Raw genomic sequence first — 23,504 nt, 5'->3', positions numbered from 1 at the left:
AAGTGAATACAACAAATCAAGCAAACAATACTATTTTGACTAATTATGGATTTCATTTTTGAAATTTGAGCAAGACCTGAAAGAAAACAATTTCCCCTGATTAGTCTTACATCGCCATAAAAACATGTTATTGTATGCTTTCAATAGTGAATGTATTCTAAAATCAGTTTGTATAATTCATATCCTCGAGGGCGGAGCTACGTCACAGACGTTCCACGTTGCTACGACGCGCACCACTGTACATGCATTTCTATGGGCTCTGTGCGCGCTGCTGTGGAAAAGGCTGGTCGAGCCGGTGAAAATTCGAGAAAACAACACAAACTCAACTTTGAAGTAATCCCGAACAACCAAATTTATATATGTTACACACGTAGGGCTAATCTTGTTACACTGTTCAGAGGAGTCTCAACAATCATCCCAAAGTACCGTTTTCTGCGAGTTTTGGGCCTTTGTTTTCACCGCCGCCGGTTGCCAGGCGGTGAAAATGCCCGGATGTCCGCCCCCTAGGATAAATTATACTGAGTACATGAATAAATAAAATGAAACCATTCACAATTTTATTCAAACGTATGAGTAGGTATATACTGATTGCCATTCAAATGCCAATGAATATGGATGATAAGCAGCATTTGCTGTACTTTTAAAGATGAATATACATACATGGCTTTATAAGTCTTCCAAAGCAGTTTATTGGGTTTGAGTAAAAACAACTGAAACTGGACATTTGCCACAGATGGCGCTTTCTTGTGATATCACTTTATTAAAGGGCGGCAGTCGTCGTGAACCGTCCTGTTCGATATGGGACTCATAGCGACGTATACAACGTGTGTAAAATACATTGTTTATTTACATGAAATTTGAACACGCGCTTTAATTTACTACAATTACTACAATTCGTCGTTGGTTAAACATTGTGTAGTTTTGGGAATTATCCGCCGCATTGTCATGTTGAAAGTATCGACATTCTACAGATACAATTACCACATATGATTAAATCAGAAATAATTTTACTTGTATCGTACATGACTGTTAGATGGGTCGTCACCAGCGCACACGCTGGAACTGAGTCCCAAGCTACGATAAAAACGCATGCCAGAAACGAAAAGGCTCATGGGTAGACATTTGTTAGTAAACAACGAGACGCTATGGCCGTTTGCCGCATGCGCAGGTGACGACATCCCCGCTTTAAATGTGCTCTTGGTGAAGCAGGTAAGAGTAATTCTAGATGGATAAAACGTATAGAAAATATAATGGGCCACAAGGATTTTGAAACAATAAAATTAAGCAATAAAGTGAATAACGTTGATCAAATATCAAATGTTGTTAAAATAAAACTCACAAAATAATATGAAAAATTATTGAAAGAAAGATTAAATTCTCCTCACAGTAAAAATGGTAAAGATGGCAATAGAAACATACTTAACCGAAATAACAAACTTGTGAGTATTGTGAGTAAATTTCGACTTAGTGATCATAATTTAGAAATTGAAAGAGGCAGACAACAACGACCAAAGATTTCTGCGGAAGAGCGATTTGGTAAAAAATGTCATACAAATTTACATGTAGTTGAGGACGAACAACATTTTACCGTAGACTGTGAATTTTTCGACAAAGGAATCAAAAATAAACTAAATAAAACAAACAATTTCATTCAAATACAGACATGCTTTATACCCCTAGCAAAGTTTCTAAATAAAGCAAAACAGAAATCAAGTATATTAAAGCTATCATCTTCACAGTGAAAGTATCCTGTAATTCACTTTCAATTTTTCCTATTAAGCTTTTAACATCTCTTAATTTTGTTTTTATTTTATCATAGTTTATTTATTTAGCTACTGTATATTTTAGGATTCAGAGGTGGCGGCACTATATTTTGCATGGAGGGGCGAGATCTGCTCCCCACCCCTTGTGCTGAAAGCGCAAGCTTACTAGGGGGGATCCAGGGGTATACTCCCCCTTAACAATTTGAAATCTAGTCCTTCTGAAACGCTATTTCCTGCATTTTGAGGGGCAAATTTTGCTGACACAAAGGGTTTCAGCTTGATTTTGGAGGGGGCGACGCCTCTCCAACATTTTTTTCGAGGCCCCCCTGTGCCGCCGCCACTGATTTGTATTTTATTTTACTATACTGTATACTATGCCCTCTGATGGCATAGTAGTGTACATATACAACAAAAAGACTAAAACAGAAAATTATTCATTGATATCAGACTTCCCTGGTAGCAATTTACTGGAGCCTGTTCTCTGTATGGCCGATGAGATTGCTTTGTGTTAGGGGAATTATTGAAGAATGTAAACCCGCAGTATAACGAGCAAAATGTACCTAATCATTTGTGAAACTAATTCTATGCCTTATTTTTCTCTGTGTTTACACTATCAGAAACAAAAGTTGATATACTTTGGAGTCGAACAGAGTAAAATGTGTCTGAACTTAAGCATTTCAATATTTGGAAAAAGCATGATTCACACAAATTTAAGTAATGGTTTTTCAAACAATAATATCGAGTCATAAATATAGACATATACAGATGATAAGATTTGAAAACTGTTCACTAGACAAATTTATTTATATTGGGAGATTTTTTTTGTACTAAAGATTTATGTTAAATAATTGATATGTATAAACCTGATTCTAGCCCACACCATGAGAAATATTAGTTCGACCCTAAAATAAGGAGATTAACATCATTTTGGGTCCATTGGTTCTCAGACGATCAAAGTTCAAATGCATTGTACAAAGGTACCGGGGCAAAAGTACACTGGTATCATACAAAGAACATACAGAATGCTGTACAAAAGTCGTTGATGACCCAGTTCTGTACTCGACTCCCTAAATAGCGATCATAAAGATCTCTGTCGCATCGTAGCCTCACTGTAGCTTTCATTTGTAACACATAAAAGCATTAAGAATGTCTGTACAGTTACCTCACCCATGTATCAATGCGATGCCGGATAAGAGAACCATTGATGAGTTGATTCCTGACATGCCGGTAGGACCGATAGATAAATACAGAAAATCAGCCACGTTTGACTGGAAACAAATGAAAATGTTTCTAGAAGGAGAAGATTGTATCCGATATCAGGTCAGTCCTAAATTCCTCTCCCCTTTCCAAAAAAAAATATTGACTGGAATATGTGTTGTTTTAATATCTATGCATTACTTTAGGAGAATCTAATCCGGGGAAAATTTGAATATGACTATATTTTTTGTTTAATATTTTATTTTTGTCAACTCTAAATCTCTTCTCAATTTTATAAATTTCAATGGCAGTTTGAAAATTTGTAATTGCTACTCAATAGAAATCGTTCATTTTAGTTTGAATTGTAAAATTTATGAATATTTATAAAGGTAAAGGGAATGCTTTTGTTAACAGAATCAGTTATCTTGTTATACTATTGCCCATATATGGCCTTCAAATGATGTTACTTTGTCACCATAGCAACTGCCTAGATAAAAGCTGAAAAATGTTGTTTATTTGAATGATGTGAAGTATTTGTAACTTGAGCTGAAAAAAGCAATTTTGTGTTTTCGGCAAGAGCTAGGCTGTACTTTCTTTGATTGCTAATAAGCTTATACATTTAGTTTATTGGTAAAGCATGGTTGTGGTGTAACTACAGAATATGAAAAGTGACTGTGCTAATTATCCACTAAATAAATAAAAGTAAATTAAGGCGCGATGGTCGTCATGCAGTGCGTGTTCGAATTTTATGTAAATAAACAATGTATTTTACATGCGTTGTATACGTCGCTATGAGTCCCATATTCAACAGGACGCGGCGCGACGACTGCCGCCCTTTAAATAAAAAAAATACAACAATGGTGGAATGGCCACAATTAATTTGCACAGAAATAAACCAAGCTTGCAGACTGTCTAAAAATAACATATTTGCTGATTGGCTGATAAAAACTTGCAGACAATCTGCAAATAAAACATTTGCAGATAACTATTTTCCGACAGTCTACAAATAACATATTTGCTGATTGGCTGATAACTACTTGCCAACATTCTACAAACAACACAGTTACTGATTAGCTGATAACTACTTACTGACAGCTACATCGATATAATGAAATCTAAACCTTGACCAAGATTTGGCATCAAGAGAATTTCATTAATGGCTGTGGTAATTTTCAGCCATTTTCATTCACTATGGTTTGCACAGCTTGTTTTAATGTGTTGATCTATATACTTTAATTTATTTTTCAAATTCTGAAGAAAACAAATATTACTCTTAGCAGAGGCACACAGGGTTATGGCCGGAAAATGAAAAATTCCTGTCTAAAATCTAATATTGAAATGCAACATGATAGTTGCTGACTTGTAGTCTATTTTTTGTTGATTTGGTGAAATCAAAATAAAAAATCAACTGGTTTGTAGACATTTTACCTGTTAAATGGAGTGCCTGTCTAAAATTACAAGAAGAGAGTTCACTTCGGTGAAAAATATCAAGAATTCCTACATGTATACGCGTCTAATTTGCATAATTATTTTATTGCTTTTAATACTTTTGTTTGTGTCTTATTTACTCAAATTACTCAACCATAACAATAACTATGGGATGCCAAAATATATATCTTGGTAGTTTAGGTTATTCAATAATTACCAAAAAAACTCATTTGCATATCATTTGTAGATGCTACAAATGTCATTCCATGGTAAATGAGTAATAAACAATTTGTTATATCGCATACATCTTACATATTTTTTTAATATTTCATATCTCTACATCAGAATGAAATATGGGACCTCTTAGAAAAGGATCCGTTGTTTGCACGTTCAGTCGGTACTGTATCAGTTAATGAGATGCGTATGCTGGTTTTTCAAAGGGTCAAGCGTTTATCTGAATATTACTTTCTAACACAAGAAAAGTTGCTTGAAAATCCAATGGTCTATCTGTGGTTTTTTAGTGCCATAGGTCTTTACGATTGGGCATTACCTACTAAGTTCTTACTCAGCACACAGGTCTGTATACTGTTAATATTTTAGAGCAGTTAGTGTACTGTTAATTTTAAAAGTATTGAGAGCCCTTAGTATACTTTTAATTTTAAAAGTATTAAGAGCCCTTAGTATACTGCTAATATCTCAAGTATTGAGAGCCCTTAGTATGCTTGCTAATATTTAAAGTATTAAGAGCCCTTAGTATACTGCTAATATTTAAAGTATTAAGAGCCCTTAGTATACTGCTAATATTTAAAGTATTAAGAGCCCTTAGTATACTGCTAATATTTAAAGTATTAAGAGCCCTTAGTATACTGCTAATATTTAAAATATTAAGAGCCCTTAGTATACTGCTAATATTTAAAGTATCGAGAGCCCTTAGTATACTGCAAATATTTAAAGTATTAAGAGCCCTTAGTATACTGCTAATATTTAAACTATTGAGAGCCCTTAGTATACTGCAAATATTTAAAGTATTGAGAGCCCTTAGTATGCTGCTAATATTTAAAGTATTAAGAGCCCTTAGTATACTGCTAATATTTAAAGTATTAAGAGCCCTTAGTATACTGCTAATATTTAAAGTATTAAGAGCCCTTAGTATACTGCTAATATTTAAACTATTGAGAATCCTTAGTATACTGCTAATATTTAAAGTATTAAGAGCCCTTAGTATACTGCTAATATTTAAAGTATGAGGACTCTTAGTATACTGCTAATATTTAAAGTATTGAGAGCCCTTAGTATGCTGCTAATATTTAAAGTATTAAGAGCCCTTAGTATACTGCTAATATTTAAAGTATTAAGAGCCCTTAGTATACTGCTAATATTTAAAGTATGAGGACTCTTAGTATACTGCTAATATTTAAAGTATTGAGAGCCCTTAGTATGCTGCTAATATTTAAAGTATTAAGAGCCCTTAGTATACTGCTAATATTTAAAGTATTAAGAGCCCTTAGTATACTGCTAATATTTAAAGTATTGGTAATCCTCAGTATACTGCTAATATTTAAAGTATTAAGAGCCCTTAGTATGCTGCTAATATTTAAAGTATTAAGAGCCCTTAGTATACTGCTAATATTTAAAGTATTGAGAGCCCTTAGTATGCTGCTAATATTTAAAGTATTAAGAGCCCTTAGTATACTGCTAATATTTAAAGTATTAAGAGCCCTTAGTATACTGCTAATATTTAAAGTATTAAGAGCCCTCAGTATACTGCTAATATTTAAACTATTGGGAATCCTTAGTATACTGCTAATATTTAAAGTATTGTCATTTGCTGTGATTTCTGCTGCTGTAAATGAGATGATAAAAAATTATATTTTCTGTAGCCCACTAGTGTTCCCACTTACTCTGGTAAATATGCAGTAACATGACAAATTTGTTTAAGGTAATAAGTTTTCTTGAGTTTGACAAATTAAATAATGTGTGTATATTACTTCATTGTAGCCAAGTTGATGAAAAATTACAAAGTTTGAAATGGATTATTTCACCTTATTTGCATATTCCAGAAACTAATGATTTATTAATTATTTTAGTTTTTTGGAGGAACAATAAGATCAAGTGGGTCCAAACACCATCTTGACCTAGCTGATCAAAGTGACAGAATGGAGGTAAGCAAACAGTACCGTAATACAAATAATTTTTTTACTGCTGTATAATTTACTGTACCTGTACATTATTCCAGACTGAAACCTATCGACACCCAGGTCTATACCTATTGGCACCCAGACCAACACCTAATTGGCACCCAGATCGACACTTATTGGCATCCTGACCAACACCTATTGACATCCAGACCAATACCTGTTGACACCCAGGCCAATACCTATCGGCACCCAGACCAACACCTATTAGCACCCAGACTGACACTTGTTGGTATCCAGACCAACACTTGCTGGTATCCAGACTGATACCTGTTTGTATTAAGACTGACACCTGCTGGTACCCAAGATGACACCTATTGGCACCAGGCCAACACCTGTTGGCACCCAGACTGACACCTATTGGTGCCCAGACCAACACCCATTGGCACCCAGACCGACACCTATTGGCACACAGACCGAACCTATCGGCACCCAGATCAACACCTATTAGAACCTAGATCAACACCTATTAGCACCCAGACTGATACCTATTAGCACCCAGACCAACACTTATTGGCACCCAGACCTACACCTATTGGCACCCAGGCCAACACTTGTTGGTACCCACACAGACCAATACTTGCTGTTATCCAGACTGACACCTGTTGGTATTAAGACTGACACCTGCTGGTACCCAAAATGACACCTATTGGTACCCATACCGACACCTATTGGCACCCAGACTTTCACCTATTAGCACCCAGTCTGACACCTATTGGCACCCATACCGACACCTATTGGCACCCAGACCAACACCTATTGGCACCCAGACTGACACCTATTGACACTCAAATCGATACCTATTAGCACCTAGATCAACACCTATTAGCATTCAGACTGATACCTATTGGCACCCAGACCAACACTTGTTGGCAACCAGACCTACACTTATTGGTACCCAGACCAACACTTGTTGGTACACAGACTGACACCTATCGGTACCCAGAACGACACTAGACTGACACCTGCTGGTACCCAAGATGACACCTATTGGCACCAGGCCAACACCTGTTGGCACCCAGACTGACACCTATTGGCACCAGGCCAACTCCTGTTGGCACCCAGACTGACACCTATTAGCACCCAGACTGACACCTGTTGGCACTTGGACCAACACCTATTGACACCCAGGCCAATACCTATCGGCACCCATACCAACACCTATTAGCACCCAGACTGACACTTATTGGCACCCAGACTTACACCTGTTGGCACCCAGACTGACACCTATTGGTGCCCAGACCAACACCTATTGGCACCCAGACTGACACCTATTGGTGCCCAGACCAACACCTATTAGAACCTAGATCAACACCTATTGGCAACCAGACCAACACCTATTGGCACCCATACCAACACCTATTGGCACCCAGACCTACACCTATTAGCACACAGATCAAAACTTGTTGGTACCCAGACCAACACTTGTTGGTATTAAGACTGACAGCTGCTGGTACACAGACTTTCACCTATTGGCACCAGGCCAACACCTATTAGCACCCAGACTGACACCTATTGACACTCAAATCGATACCTATTAGCACCTAGATCAACACCTATTAGCATTCAGATACCTATTGGCACCTATACCGACACCTATTGGCACCTATACCGACACCTATTGGCACCCAGACTTTCACCTATTGGCACCCAGACCAACACCTATTGGCACCCAGACTGACACCTATTGGCACCCAGACTAACACCTATTGACATCCAGACTGACATCTATTGACACTCAAATCGATACCTATTAGCACCTAGATCAACACCTATTAGCATTCAGACTGATACCTATTGGCACCCAGACCGACACTTGTTGGCAACCAGACCAACACCTATTGGCACCCAGACCTACACCTATTGGCACCCAGACCAATACCTGTTGACACCCAGGCCAATACCTATCGGCACCTAGACCAACACCTATTAGCACCCAGACTGACACTTGTTGGTATCCAGACCAACACTTGCTGGTATCCAGACTGATACCTGTTTGTATTAAGACTGACACCTGCTGATACCCAAGATGACACCTATTGACACCAGGCCAACACCTGTTGGTACCCAGACTGACACCTGTTGGTACCCAGACCAACACCTATTGGCATCCAGATCAACACCTATTGGCACACAGACCGAACCTATCGGCACCCAGATCAACACCTATTAAAACCTAGATCAACACCTATTAGCACCCAGACTGATACCTATTAGCACCCAGACCAACACCTATTGGCACCCAGACCTACACCTATTGGCACCCAGGCCAACACTTGTTGGTACCCACACAGACCAATACTTGCTGTTATCCAGACTGACACCTGTTGGTATTAAGACTGACACCTGCTGGTACCCAGAATGACACCTATTGGCACCCAGGCCTACACCTATTGGCACCCAGACCGACACCTATTGGCACCCAGACCGACACTTGTTGGTACCCAGACGAACACTTGTTGGTATTAAGACTGACAGCTGCTGGTATCCTGACCAATACCTGTTGACACCCAGGCCAATACCTATCAGCACCCAGACCAACACCTATTAGCACCCAGACTGACACTTGTTGGTATCCAGACCAACACTTGCTGGTATCCAGACTGATACCTGTTTGTATTAAGACTGACACCTGCTGATACCCAAGATGACACCTATTGGCACCAGGCCAACACCTGTTGGCACCCAGACTGACACCTATTGGCACCAGGCCAACTCCTGTTGGCACCCAGACTGACACCTATTGGTGCCCAGACCAACACCTATTGGCACACAGACCGAACCTATCGGCACCCAGATCAACACCTATTAGAACCTAGATCAACACCTATTAGCACCCAGACTGATACCTATTAGCACCCAGACCAACACCTATTGGCACCCAGACCTACATATATTGGCACCCAGGCCAACACTTGTTGGTACCCACACAGACCAATACTTGCTGTTATCCAGACTGACACCTGTTGGTATTAAGACTGACACCTGCTGGTACCCAGAATGACACCTATTGGTACCCAGATCAACACTAGACTGGCACCTATTAGCACCCAGTCTGACACCTATTGGCACCCATACCGACACCTATTGGCACCCAGACTTTCACCTATTGGCACCCAGACCAATACCTGTTGACATCCAGACCAATACCTGTTGACACCCAGGCCAATACCTATCGGCACCCAGACCAACACCTATTAGCACCCAGACTGACACTTGTTGGTATCCAGACCAACACTTGCTGGTATCCAGACTGATACCTGTTTGTATTAAGACTGACACCTGCTGGTACCCAAGATGACACCTATTGGCACCAGGCCAACACCTATTAGCACCCAGACTGACACCTATTGACACTCAAATCGATACCTATTAGCACCTAGATCAACACCTATTAGCATTCAGACTGATACCTATTGGCACCCAGACCAACACTTGTTGGCAACCAGACCTACACTTATTGGCACCCAGACTTACACCTATTGGCACCCAGACCTACACCTATTGGCACCCAGACCTACACCTATTGGCACCCAGACCTACACCTATTGGCACCCAGACCTACACCTATTGGCACTCAGGCCGACACTTGTTGGCAACCAGACCTACACCTATTGGCACCCAGACCTACACCTATTGGCACCCAGACCTACACCTATTGGCACCCAGACCTACACCTATTGGCACCCAGACCTACACCTATTGGCACTCAGGCCGACACTTGTTGGCAACCAGACCTACACCTATTGGCACCCAGACCTACACCTATTGGCACCCAGACCTACACCTATTGGCACCCAGACCTACACCTATTGGCACCCAGACCTACACCTATTGGCACTCAGGCCGACACTTGTTGGCAACCAGACCTACACCTATTGGCACCCAGACCTACACCTATTGGCACCCAGACCTACACCTATTGGCACCCAGACCTACACCTATTGGCACCCAGACCTACACCTATTGGCACTCAGGCCGACACTTGTTGGCAACCAGACCTACACCTATTGGCACCCAGACCTACACCTATTGGCACCCAGACCTACACCTATTGGCACCCAGACCTACACCTATTGGCACCCAGACCTACACCTATTGGCACTCAGGCCGACACTTGTTGGCAACCAGACCAACACCTATTGGCACCCAGACCTACACCTATTGGCACCCAGACCTACACCTATTGGCACTTGGACCTACATCTATTGGCACCCATACCAACACCTATTGGCACCCAGACCAACACCTATTGGCACCCAGACCTACACCTATTGGCACCCAGACCTACACCTATTGGCACCCAGACCTACACCTATTGGCACCCATACCGACACCTATTGGCACTTGGACCAACAACTATTGACACCCAGACCAACCTTTTACAATTAAACCTGCATGATTGTTTTCTGTCAAAACTTTGGTGAACATTTTGTAGTTTATTTTGTAAATGTTGAAAAAAGTTCACTTTGGTGTATTTATTGTCTATTATTTTTCCAGCTAATTGGTAGTTTTTCTCTCACTGAGTTAAGTCATGGTAGTAATGTCAAAAATATGAGAACCACTGCGACCTTTGACCCAGAAACAAAGGTATAGTTATTTAAATTTAATATTATTTCAAGGAACTATTTTATTGCAAGGTCAACTCTAGGTGGCGCTATTTACAAAATGCTTTTTGTTTTATGCTACTATGTGCTCATTACATTATTGTTAAAAAAGATGACAAAAACATCAGAGAGTTAAGGGGTAATAAATTTTGATCTCGTTGATTGTATTCCGATGATGATGATGATGCATCTGGATGTCTAAAGTCTCTTATTGCTTCAAAATTCCAGTTTTGGTTCTTCATTTTATCGACAAGCTATATACATACTGTATTTACTTTACAGGATTTCATTTTAAATACGCCAGACATTGAGGCCACCAAGATATGGATGGGTAATGTCGGTAAAACAGCTACTCACTCAATAGTTTACGCACAGCTGTATACGGCTGATGGCAAATGTCATGGTTTGCATATGTTTGTTGTACAAATACGTGATACAAAAACTTTGCTTCCTCTGCCTGGCATAATGGTTGGAGATATTGGACATAAATTGGGTCTGAATGGTCTTGATAATGGGTAAGACTTCTATCATATTATTGTTTTATTACTGTCAATGGGTTCATTGGCCGCATGATTCAGTGGCCATGTGGTTCAGTGACCATTTAAATACATAAATGAATATGAGCCAGTGATCAATGAGTATTTGGAATAAACTACTGTAATTCCTAAGCAAACACGAAGGATTAGAAATTACGGTTCATGCCAAGACCCCGTAACATGATCACATAGTAAAAGTAACTGAATTTCAAGAACAAACAATGCCTTAAACTCAGTGAGTGTCTATGGTTTACAAATCTTCAAGTTAGAAAGTCCACTTAAATTCATAATCTGCTATCTTCTCATTACCTATCTACAATCTCAACATAAAAGGAGGAATATCTCCAGACTGAAACTCATTACAATAAGCAGCAGCAAGATATAGTGAAATATTTTTCTTTTACTGAACTTGACAATATATTCTTTTTCAGATTTTTAATGTTTAACAATGTTCGTATTCCACGCCAGAGTTTACTGAACAAGACTGGTGATGTCACAAGTGCAGGGAAATACACCACACCATTTTTGGTAGTTATGTTTTTTTACAATATGATATACTGCCCTCTTGAGTTGAAGTTGAAACTACCATTTGTTTATACTGATTATTACCACTTTATAAGTTACTAGTTATGTCGTTGTGTTACAGTTCTTTCACAATTGGTGTTATTTAATTATGCTTTGGTGCAAATAATTACAGGAAATTCCACAAGTCAAATAACAGTGAAAAATGATCCGCTTGATAATTAGGATTATTAAATAAAATTTGAACACACAATCAAATGGGAATTCCTAATGATTCATACCATACCGTAGACCTGAGTTAAACATTAGTGATGATTTCATGGTGCAACTTGAATTTTGGAGCATACAAAAAGATTCACTATAAAATTATTTAATCTAAATTGGGGCCACCTTAAGGTCGTGGTAATGCATTGAATTGAATGACTCATATTTCAATCATTATTTCCGGTTTGCTTGAATTGTTTCTCAGTCGATTTTGAAGACTTCACAAGCTTTGTGGTATTTGATGGCGCAGGTTTTAAAAAAAATGACTAGGTATATATTTTATGTTTTCTGGATTCGACCTTCTCAGCAGTACATGTATATAACCATTCACACATCTGCCTTATCATTTGACTGACATGTCTAATTGTGTCACATTTGGGCCGTCAAATTCGATATATAAATACTTAGGTATCAAACTTGAAAATTAAATGAATAGCTTTTTCATATGCTAAACAGACTAAATCTAATTTGTTTGTTTTTTGTCACAACAAAACTATGGACACCACTTATGTTTTCAAGAATTTATTGGCAGCCATTTTGTTTTTGAAAATGTGGCATCTTATGCATGCTTTGTCAGTTTTTGTTCAAATTTTGTGCAAATATATTGTACATTTTAGTTTACATATCCATTACAATTTGTTTTACAATCGGATCAAAGATGGCCGACTGGTGGCCATCATGCTTTTTGACCATACTAATATATCTTTACGGTTTATGGACCATTTTCATTCATATTTGGCACATACATCATTCTTTTTGTCATACAATGTACATATCAGTTTTTTTCATAATCAGATCAAAGATGTCTCACTGTTGGCCATCTAGTTGTATATTTCTTTTTCAGGATCCTGAGAAGAAATTTGGAGCATCGCTGGGAACTTTATCTGGCGGTCGTGTCGGGATCGTAAGTGTATGTGCAGGAAATTTGAAAATATGTGTTCCCATAGCGATACGTTATTCTGCTGCAAGAAAACAATTTGGACCAACAAATGACAAAGAAATACCAGTACTAGAATACCAATTACAGGTAACAGTAACATTTTATTGAATATTTAGAAAAAGAACATTTCTATCAGTTAATTTGTGAGCAATAAATATATAGGGAACAAAAACTAAAAAGTAATACAAGTACAAGTAACATTAAAAGAAAAATTGTGCAATTTCATTTTGTGTTGTGAACAAAACTTCCAATGTTTTTGAATATTTGCTTATATGTATGTATTGTGTATGTTAAAACCAATGTCTTGGTAATTCTTGAACCACTGAATTGATTTATGTTCATTTCAACAGCAATGGCGTCTGATACCATATCTGGCGGCTATGTATGCAATAGAAATTTTCTCCAAACAATTCATGAAGTATTATTTAGAATTGAATATTGGTACTTTACTTAAATCTGACGCAGTGTACTTGGTAAATGTGGAAATTATTGTTACATACAAATATGTCATTATTTCTTGTATGGCTCATTTCATTTCACTCCTTCAAGTTAAAGTCAAATTTTCTTGATTTTGTGAGTTACTGTACCATACTTGCTCTATTATAATAAATCTGTTTTGAAAAACTAGTAAGAAAACAAATCAACGTCGGTGTTACAAATCTATTTTTGGCTCCCGAATGATGAATGAATGTGTCAAATCCCACCAATATCTCAAGAACCACTAGGTAGATTGGGATGCAATATGCTATGCTACATGTACAAAGTTATTTTGTGATGACTCTCAGATTAATTAGATTTTCGTACACATCCTTGCCTATCAATGAGGTAATTTTCATAATAATTAACTACTTTTAGCACGTTTCGTTGATATTCTAACAACAGTTTGCTATTTGTGTTGATGAAGATCTGATATCAGTTTTTGCATATTAATTAGATAATTTGCATACAATATAAGTTTTCAACCTGCTTATTTTACATCATAATAATTTGTTCAAATGAATTTTCAACTTAGTTGAAACTTAACAATAGTTTACTCAAATGGATATAATCATTGTGTTTCATAAATTAATCCATTAATTAGCACATGGTGTTTTGATTGTCTGACTTAATAGGCAGAACTTGGTAAAGAATTGCATGCTGTGGCATGTAGCAGTAAACCGCTGACATCATGGCTGGCGAGAGACGCTATACAGGAATGCAGAGAAGCGTGTGGTGGACATGGATATTTGAGTGGTATGTATTGCAGCACTAGAACTTTTCTGATACTATAAATTATTTTAAAGGAATTCACAAAGGCATGGGTTTTTACTCAAATTATTTAATTTGTTGAGTGATAGGTCATTAATTAGTCAGTGTAGTTGAAATGGCTGACCGGTAGCCATTTTGTTTTTTGCAAATGTGCCACCCATTTTAAAAATACACTTTTACAAATTTGATTTAAATTTGGTACAAAGTCAAGATGTAATGGGTTCAATGTTGTCTTCATTCAGCCGATTGGTGACCATTCTTTTCAACAACAAAAACACCAACTCAACAAATTTAGAACCAATCTCCTCAAAACAGAAAAAAATATTTTTCTTTGGCCTGCCTGAGCTCATTTCATTGAAAAAATGGTGTGAACATCACAACACATGCTGGATTACTGATACACATCAGTTCTTTTTTGGTGATTTGTCAGATCTTGATGTAAACCTTGGCTTTGCCTCAGTTTCGTCTTCAGGTCCCTAAAACCTCTGTTGGGCTGACATTTGGATAATGTATTTGATTTCCCTGTGAATTTCCAACATGACAAGGCAGAAAGAGAAAGTTCTATCATTTCTGAGTGAGATCTGTCCGCTATAAACAGTAAATAACAGGTTTTCTGGGTTGTTGTGACATTCTCTGTGAATAAAATAATTGAATGTTTACAAAAGTTCTGACCAAATGTCACTTGTTGAAAGCATTTCATGTAATGTGTTCAAAGAAAAAGCATTTTTAATGAATCATCGAACATAATTTGTGAACAAAATAGAAACTTGGTACATTTTACCTAATTTCAAATTTTCATTTTTTATGAAATTTTTTAATTTATATGTAGTGTGCTGATGTGTGACCACTGCATATAATAGTGGTATGCTTTGTGTGTACATGGCAGTAACAGTTGTATTTGTTTTGGCACACATAAAGTGACGTAATATATGTTGTTTTTCATCTCGTTCCAGTAAGTAGATTTGGAGAAATTCGTGGTGACAACGATGCTAACACCACTTACGAAGGAGATAATAACGTTATCCTGCAGCAGACTAGTAATTATCTACTCATATGTAGAGAGAACAAACAAAACGGTGAGATACAATGGAGAGGAATATATAATGTCATCTTTTGCAAAATATAAATAATAACAATAATAACTTTATTATGCAACTTAACCATCTGTGGGTTTAGTAAGATAAAAATGATTACAAAGACAAATAAAATAAGACAAAATAAAACACTAAAATTAAAATACACTGAAATTCAACAAAAGAAATGAAATAAAAACCTGAAATATATATAACCTGAATCCATTATTCCTATGGTAAACAATACCTGCAGGCATTAAAAATTTATTTGGTCCAGAATAAAAACAGAAAAATGTTACACCACTCAATCTCAGCTCAATGGGTCAATAATGCTTTGAATATTACCCGTATTTCAATTAAAGAGCGATAGTCGTCGCGCCACGCATGCGCGAGATATATGGGTCTCATATAAACAAAGATGGTGACTTTGAATGTTGCGCAGATCAATGAGTACAAACTGAGATTTACCAAGCTTTAATTAGATATTTTTCAAGAGATTGGAAGTTGTCACAGGAATCACCGGCGGTAATCAGTGCAAGTCGCAACCAGTTCAAACCTCATACTTTTGATTTACATTAGAAGAGCGCATTGGATTGTGGGAAAATCAATGTTTATCAACACAAATGTCACACATGCGCAGCGCAACGACTACCGCCCTTCAACATGATAATTAAAAAAATTAACATAATCTACATCAGATTAGTATTTGTGATTACAATTATCTAATATTAGTATTTACGGAAATTATGTTATTAATACATTGTACATGTTTTAACATCATCTGTGAACACTGGTTTTAATCACTTTTATATTACATTTCAATATTTTTTATTCAATTCAAGATGTTATGCTATGATTATCGTGTTTCTTTTATATTTTCTTACAATTTACAGGTGTTCAAATTACAGCACCAATGAAAACTGTGAATTTCCTCAATGATGCTGATACAATTCTTAAGTGGAAATTCCAAGCCACGACAGCTGTACAGTGTTATGATGCAGCTAGTAAGTTACATGTAATTATTAAAATTAAGCTGATGGTCTGTGTGCAGTATACACTTGTGAACCCCGGGGAAGGTACTCACATTGAAATGCTATATAAGAGTTTTTTGTTTCTAATGCAGTATATACAGTGTATGTATGTTGAATATTTGTTGAATTACAAAATAATGTTTTATATATTTCTCTCTGACTAGTTGCGCTTGCTGCATACAAATGGCTGGTCTGCTATCAACTCAAGGAAAGTGCTGATAAACTAAATAAAGAATCCTCCAGCGGTAAAGATGGATTTGAAGCTCGTAACGACAGTCAGGCATACTTCGCAAGATCCTTAGCTCTTATGTTTATCGAGGTAACAATCAACAAAATTTTTATTCAAATTATGGTGAATCTGGACATTTTATCTTTTACGATTATAAATTAAAAAAGCACTGTTAATTATTACCTTAAAGCAGGGGGGTCGTCACCTGCGCATGCGTCAGACAACCATAGCGTACCATTGTTTAGAAACAAGCGTCTACCCACGAGCCTTTGCATTTTTAGCGTGTGTTGTTCCCGCGCTTGAGTAGGTGATAACCCTCTCGCTTTAATATTGTGACGTTAAATGCGGGGGGGGGGGGGCTTTATGGGGCTACACCGCATTCAGGATCGGGGAGCTTGTCTTTAATACCGGTCTAATAGTCTTTGTCTTTGGTAGCGTGCTTATCTTTTAAGTCTCCTCCCTCTCAGCTCGTCCGCTGTCACAGGGTGGGAATCGTTTGGTGAATGTATATCACCACAATTGAGACTGTGCAGAGAAAGAAATATACCAGTAACGATTATAACAAATTAACACAACACAATATATAAGGTTTCCTGTACTTTAATAAACAAATAACAGGGATGCTGGTCACTGGAACCAGCAAGGAAGGGAATACACTGTAAAATAAAATAAATTAGAGACTTGATCGATGCTGCAGGGAACACTCCACTCTCCATTGGACAGCAATGTGCAATGTTGCGTTCCTCGTATCTGGCACACTGTCGAAGCAGCTGCACTACAATTTAAACTCATGCTCTGTGTCCAGGGAGTATCGACAACTGCACTGCTATCTGCTGCTACTGGTAGCACTGGTACAACGAGAGTAGTTCAGGCAGTGAGCTTCAGTGGTTCCTGTTGATCAGCAGGGATTACTGCACAGCACGTCTGCATATGTACCCCTGTATAGGGTACAGCTCACTGGAGTCAGGAATCAGCATCACAAGATGTTACAGGATCAAGTCAGGTCACCTTCCTGACTAAAGATTTTCCCTTATGTCTCAACTTAAATACCCTAGCTAATTTATGGCCATGCAAATAATAAAATGTATATAACGAAATGATTGGTTATCTCGAAATAGCCGACAAATCAGTGTACAGAGGATGCCAATTTTGGTAGTGGAATAAACCACTCTTAATCCAAGCTCTACCAATTTAAAGTAGGAGACTCGGGTCAATGATGTCATATCTATTTTCATTGCCAACAACACTGGGCTCAGCACATTCCAAGGTATTTCACAATCACCATGTCACTGTCTGAGCCATACCATTATGCCACAGGGAGAGACAGGATGTATGTATCTCAAATTCTGCTGACAACACAATCCAATGACTGTATCAGCAGTCTTAAAAATAAACATGTGCAATGGGTTTTTGCAAAGTATCCAAACATGTGCGCTTTTATTTCACACAGCCAGGGCTCTGTACTTTTAACTTACAATTTATGTCACAATATCAAAATTAAGGGTAAAATTGCAACTTTGATTGAACAGTATTGAGCAGTACAGATATGTTATATGTGGTTGTATTGGTGATTTGTGGATTCTGTTTTTACAGCATACTGTATTGCAGTGGTTTTATGATTGTGTTAATGATCCTGCAGTTCCACCTGGTTTGGCACCGGTGCTCAAAAAATTATGTGCTCTATACGGTTTATGGAGTCTGGAAAAACACATGGCTACTTTGTATCAAGGTGAGTTGTAAGGTCAGAGGTCAGATACCATTTATTGGTTATATTTATGTGCTGTTTTTTTCAGTTCAGACCACAAAACAGAGATAATTTTTAGCTCCGCTGTCGACTTGGTTGAGCGAAGCTTATCATATGAGTGATTGTCCGTCGTCCGTCTTTTTCAACTTCTTCTTGAAAACTACAAGCCTGAATGCTTTGATACTTGGTGTATATGTACCTTGGGTAGACCTCTCTTAGATTTGTTCGTTTCATGATGATATCTTTAATTCTCTAATTTTTTTGAATATTTTCGTCATTTTTGGTAAAAAGTGATATTTTCGACTTCATGTTAAAAACCGCAAGTCTGATTGCTTCGATACTATACATATAGGTACCTCAGGTAGACCTCTCTCAGATTTGTTCATTTCATGATGATATGTTCAATTCTTTAATTTTAATGAATATTTTTGTCGTTTTTTTGTTAAAAAGTGATATTTTTAAATTCTTGTCGAAAACAGCAAGTCCGATTGCTTTGATACTATACATATTGTTCATTTTCTAATGATATCTTCAGTTCTTTAATTGAAATGTGCATTGCTAACAGCGGAGCTATCTCAGCCGACAGGCTGCTTGTTTTATTTATTGATCCACAGTTTGTTTTTTTTGCATTTGTTTGTGATTTATAAATACCATTCAAGCTACAGATTCCAGAGCTTACTTAATTCTGTTATATTACATGCAGGTGGATACATGAGTGGTCGTGACCCAGCTCGTCTGATAAGAGAAGCCATTGTCCAATTATGCCGTATTTTAAAGGATGACGCAGTGGCGTTGGTGGACGTCATTGCTCCCCGAGATTTCATCTTGAACTCGGCATTAGGAAAAGCCGATGGAGAGGTAAATGCAGATAATGTCAACCATTTGTGGGCAAAATAATATTATTAATGATATGGTTTGAGTGATAAAGGTAGTTGGTATTTTGTTTTCTTCTCAATTTGAAGGTTTTAAGCTGTGTTTATAAAACAAATCATATTTTCTGTTTCAGTCCGAAAAGTTAATTTTCTTCTGTGCCTTAAGTCACCATTTTTTTATGCTAGGTCATAGAGATATTGAGTCCACTGAGACACTGAGCCTTAGCTGCCAGCCAATGTTAGTGACACTGACATCAGTCAGGCATTGTTAGTGACACTGACATCAGTCAGGCATTGTTAGTGACACTGGTTTCAATGATATCTCCTGTCATACAACTATACACTTTCCCTTCTAACAGGTTTGAATTGGTATTACTTTTTCACTGTAAATGGCAGCTAATTATAAAACAAACCACAAAATGTAATATATAATAGTTAATTTTCATATGATGCTATAATGGAACTAAAACAAAATTGTTCCACAAGCTCTTGGTTACACTATCTAAATATTATCAAAAACAACAACTACATTGACATTGACAATTATGTTTAAAAAAAAACAGAAATTCCATGACATATCAAGAGAAAAATATACAAAGATCTGGAATGAGACTAACAATAGAAGAAAATGTAAACTATGCACATACAGACTTTTGAATAATAAAATAAAATAATACAATTAAATGTGCACTGTATTTAAACATCAGGAAAAAATATCAAGATATTAAAACATTAGTCAAACTAAGACTAAGCTTCCATGGCCTAGAAATTAAAGTTGGGAGACATACACGTCCCAAAACAGCAGCTGATGGAAGAATTTGCAAAATATGTAATACACCAGAAGGCGAAATACTTTTTAATTCACTGTCAAATATACACAAATGAAAGACAGGAACTGTATGAACAATTCAACAGAATGTACAATAATTTCTCAACACAGAATTACGCAAACAAATTACAAATGATTTCAAACATGATATCTCTGTTTAGACATCAGTGTTATCAGATACATAAACAATGCTGTTACTAAAAGACCAACACTAACTTAACTACTCAGATATTCACAACATAAAAATAAATACTTTTAATTATTATTTACAAACTAATGTAGAATTGTGATTTCTTTACAGCTATAATAAAGCTTATTATTATTATATATATTTTTTCCCTAGATTTACAAGAATATTTTCAGCTCTATTATGAAAACACCTAAGGTAATGGAACGACCTGATTGGTGGAGAGAATTCTGCAACAAACCAGTCCAAGACTCACTTCGTGGAAAACTGTAAAAAGTGAAGATTATATCCAAAGTGCATTAAATATTGGTTTGATGAGTCCACCCAATTTATCTCTCATATCTCGATATTTTCTTTCTAGAATTATGTATTTTTAAAAACTTACAAACAACTTCAACATCATTCGTCTATTTAATAAAATGTTTTATTGAATTAGAAAGTTTAATTTTTTTTCATCTCAGTAAATTTTAGTAGTTTTTATGCAAATTTTTCATGCATATATCAATATCAATGCAAATTTTATTTCAAAGTTTAACTTCTTTTCAGCAGAGTGTGAATTAAGTAAATATGTGGTTTACATACAGGTATCTTACTTAATGAAACAAAACTCTGATTTGTACCATAAATGTTTCATAATGATTGAATATAAAATAAATATGTTTTTAATTTTTATGCACCTTTAGTAAATAAAGGAAATAAATGGCAGATTCATTTAACTGATTGTCAGATGCATTTTGTTGTTTAAAGACTTTCATATCAGATGTGATTTTATGGCACTTTTTACATGTAAATGACCATCTTTATGTAACTGAAATCAGAAAGATTGATACTGCCAACAGAGTTGCCATGCAGCCCCCCCCCCCACCCACCCATTAGCTTCGCTGTCATCATAGATCTGTCTGTCTGTCAGCAATTATGTTTTGATATGTTATATGTGGGTACCTTGGATGAAACTCTATCAGATTTGTTCATTCTGTGACTTCAGATTTCATATCATTAATTCTCCTTTTTTAGCTTCACTGTCAACGAAACACATTAGAGATGTTCTTTTAGATGAATGTCTGTCGTTGTCTGTCAACAATTCTATTTTTGACTTCTTCTTGAAAACCGCTGCTCAAATTGCTTTGATAATTGACATATATGATGGACCTCTCTTAGATTTGTTTCTTTGTGACATTAGGGGAACATTCTACTTGTTGAGAGATATATCCTTCTACTTGGGTACTATTAAATCTATCAGTGATAAAATAAACATATGTGTTCAGACACTTAAAATAGAATATAAACAAAGTCAAAAATGTAATTTTTGGTAAAAAATGATATTTATTACTTTATTTTGAAAACCACCAACCTGATTACCTTTCATCAAATTTTGTTCATTTCGTGACGATATCATTAATTCTCTATTTTTAGCTAATAATTTTGTACATTTTGAAAAAAAACACCTTACTTTGCAGTTTCTTGAAAATTATCGGCCTGTTTGCTTTGTTATTTGTGGTGTACATAATTTGTTTGATAAAATTAGGTTGGCATATGTTCTCAAAAGACAGAATTAAACTACTTTTTAAGTGCATGTGTTTTGCCTTATGGGTTTGCATTGCTTGAGTTGGCTACCACAATGTTCTTGTAGGACAATGGAGTTATTTCAACCATCAGGTCGCTTATTTATACTCGGTCACTGTAGATGATATTTAATTAAAATCCTGCTATATAAACTCTCATACCTTGTAAACATATGGGATTCATATTTCTATCAGATTTGCAAGCGAAATGGATTTATATTTCTATAAAACTGATTTGTAAGCTCAACACTGACCAACTTTAAGGGTGGGAAGGGGCGTTGTGACATAAATGTGGGATCCGCAAAAAATTCATTGTTTGTTACACAAAATTTTACTATGCAACCTCCCCTTTAACATAAATAGCTTAATAATCAACATTTATATTTATGTCAGCAAGCATGAACAAACTCTCAAGCCAGATTTGTGTGTAATAGGGTCCTACTACAAGGATTGCGGCCGCTGCCCCGCGCGTTAGGTATTCCCCCCTGTTCGTTTCCGCGCGTGCCCGGACACTCCCTGGGTGTCATTTATTAAAATGACGTTGAATGCTTTAAATACAAAGAACACTGTATTCATAAAAATACTGTTAAAGCTTTGAACATGGAAGTCATCTAGGGGGCAAGGGGGGTAGCTGTTACAGTTTTACGGGAAATAAAAAGGGCTTTTTACAATTTACAAGGAAAATTGCAGTGAATCGTGTCATCTAGTCATTTTACAGTTTTGAAAATGTAATTTCCCTGGATTATTTATTTTTTACGACTTTTTTTATTTGGATGTAAATTCTTGTACGTACTGAGAAAAAAGAACCATTTTTACAGTGTACGAACAAAATATTTGATTGATTATGTTGTACGTCTAGCCTATGATTACAGAATTACGGAATTTATTTTTTCAATTTAGGTTGTACGAACAAAAAAATATTGCAATTACGTTGAACGAAAATAACCCTTACCATCTAAATATTGACTTTAGCTAATATTAAAAATCATTACAAGGCAGAAAATCCAGCTAGATATTTACAAGATCTTGATATCGTGAAAAACCAAAGACAAGCGTCTTTGGGTTGAATCCTACTGCAGTGGTAGCTAAAAATACACACAACAAAAAATCCTTCAAATGAAGTACTTAAACACAGGGAGGGGGGCACAAGCACCCCCAAACATATACCTAACTGTGCGGAGGATGGGAAGAGGAGGATCTTTTAAAAAATTGCCCAGGCAGCTTTTCACTGCTCCTTGATGAGAAAAAGTAGCAAAAGTGAGCAGACTATAAAATCA

General features: G+C 36.7%; 1 protein-coding gene across 1 annotated transcript; it reads left to right on the top strand.

Annotated features, from left to right (window-relative positions):
• Nucleotides 1-2,942: 2,942 nt before the first annotated feature.
• LOC100372260 (peroxisomal acyl-coenzyme A oxidase 3-like) lies at nucleotides 2,943-20,938 on the top strand. Its single transcript, XM_002731731.3, has 15 exons — nucleotides 2,943-3,083; nucleotides 4,734-4,964; nucleotides 6,476-6,550; nucleotides 11,084-11,173; nucleotides 11,473-11,705; nucleotides 12,158-12,254; nucleotides 13,357-13,539; nucleotides 13,803-13,925; nucleotides 14,565-14,685; nucleotides 15,654-15,776; nucleotides 16,667-16,777; nucleotides 16,969-17,123; nucleotides 18,627-18,762; nucleotides 19,481-19,635; nucleotides 20,822-20,938. The coding sequence occupies exons 1-15, from the start codon at nucleotides 2,946-2,948 to the stop codon at nucleotides 20,936-20,938; spliced, it is 2,088 nt and encodes a 695-aa protein (XP_002731777.3). The 5' UTR covers nucleotides 2,943-2,945.
• Nucleotides 20,939-23,504: the final 2,566 nt, after the last annotated feature.

Source organism: Saccoglossus kowalevskii, chromosome 16 (assembly GCF_978046115.1).
Source record: "Saccoglossus kowalevskii chromosome 16, keSacKowa6.1, whole genome shotgun sequence".
In the NCBI taxonomy this organism is placed as follows: Eukaryota; Metazoa; Hemichordata; class Enteropneusta; family Harrimaniidae; genus Saccoglossus; species Saccoglossus kowalevskii.
Note: the sequence above shows the minus strand (reverse complement) of the source record. Positions and strands in the feature narration are given on the sequence as shown.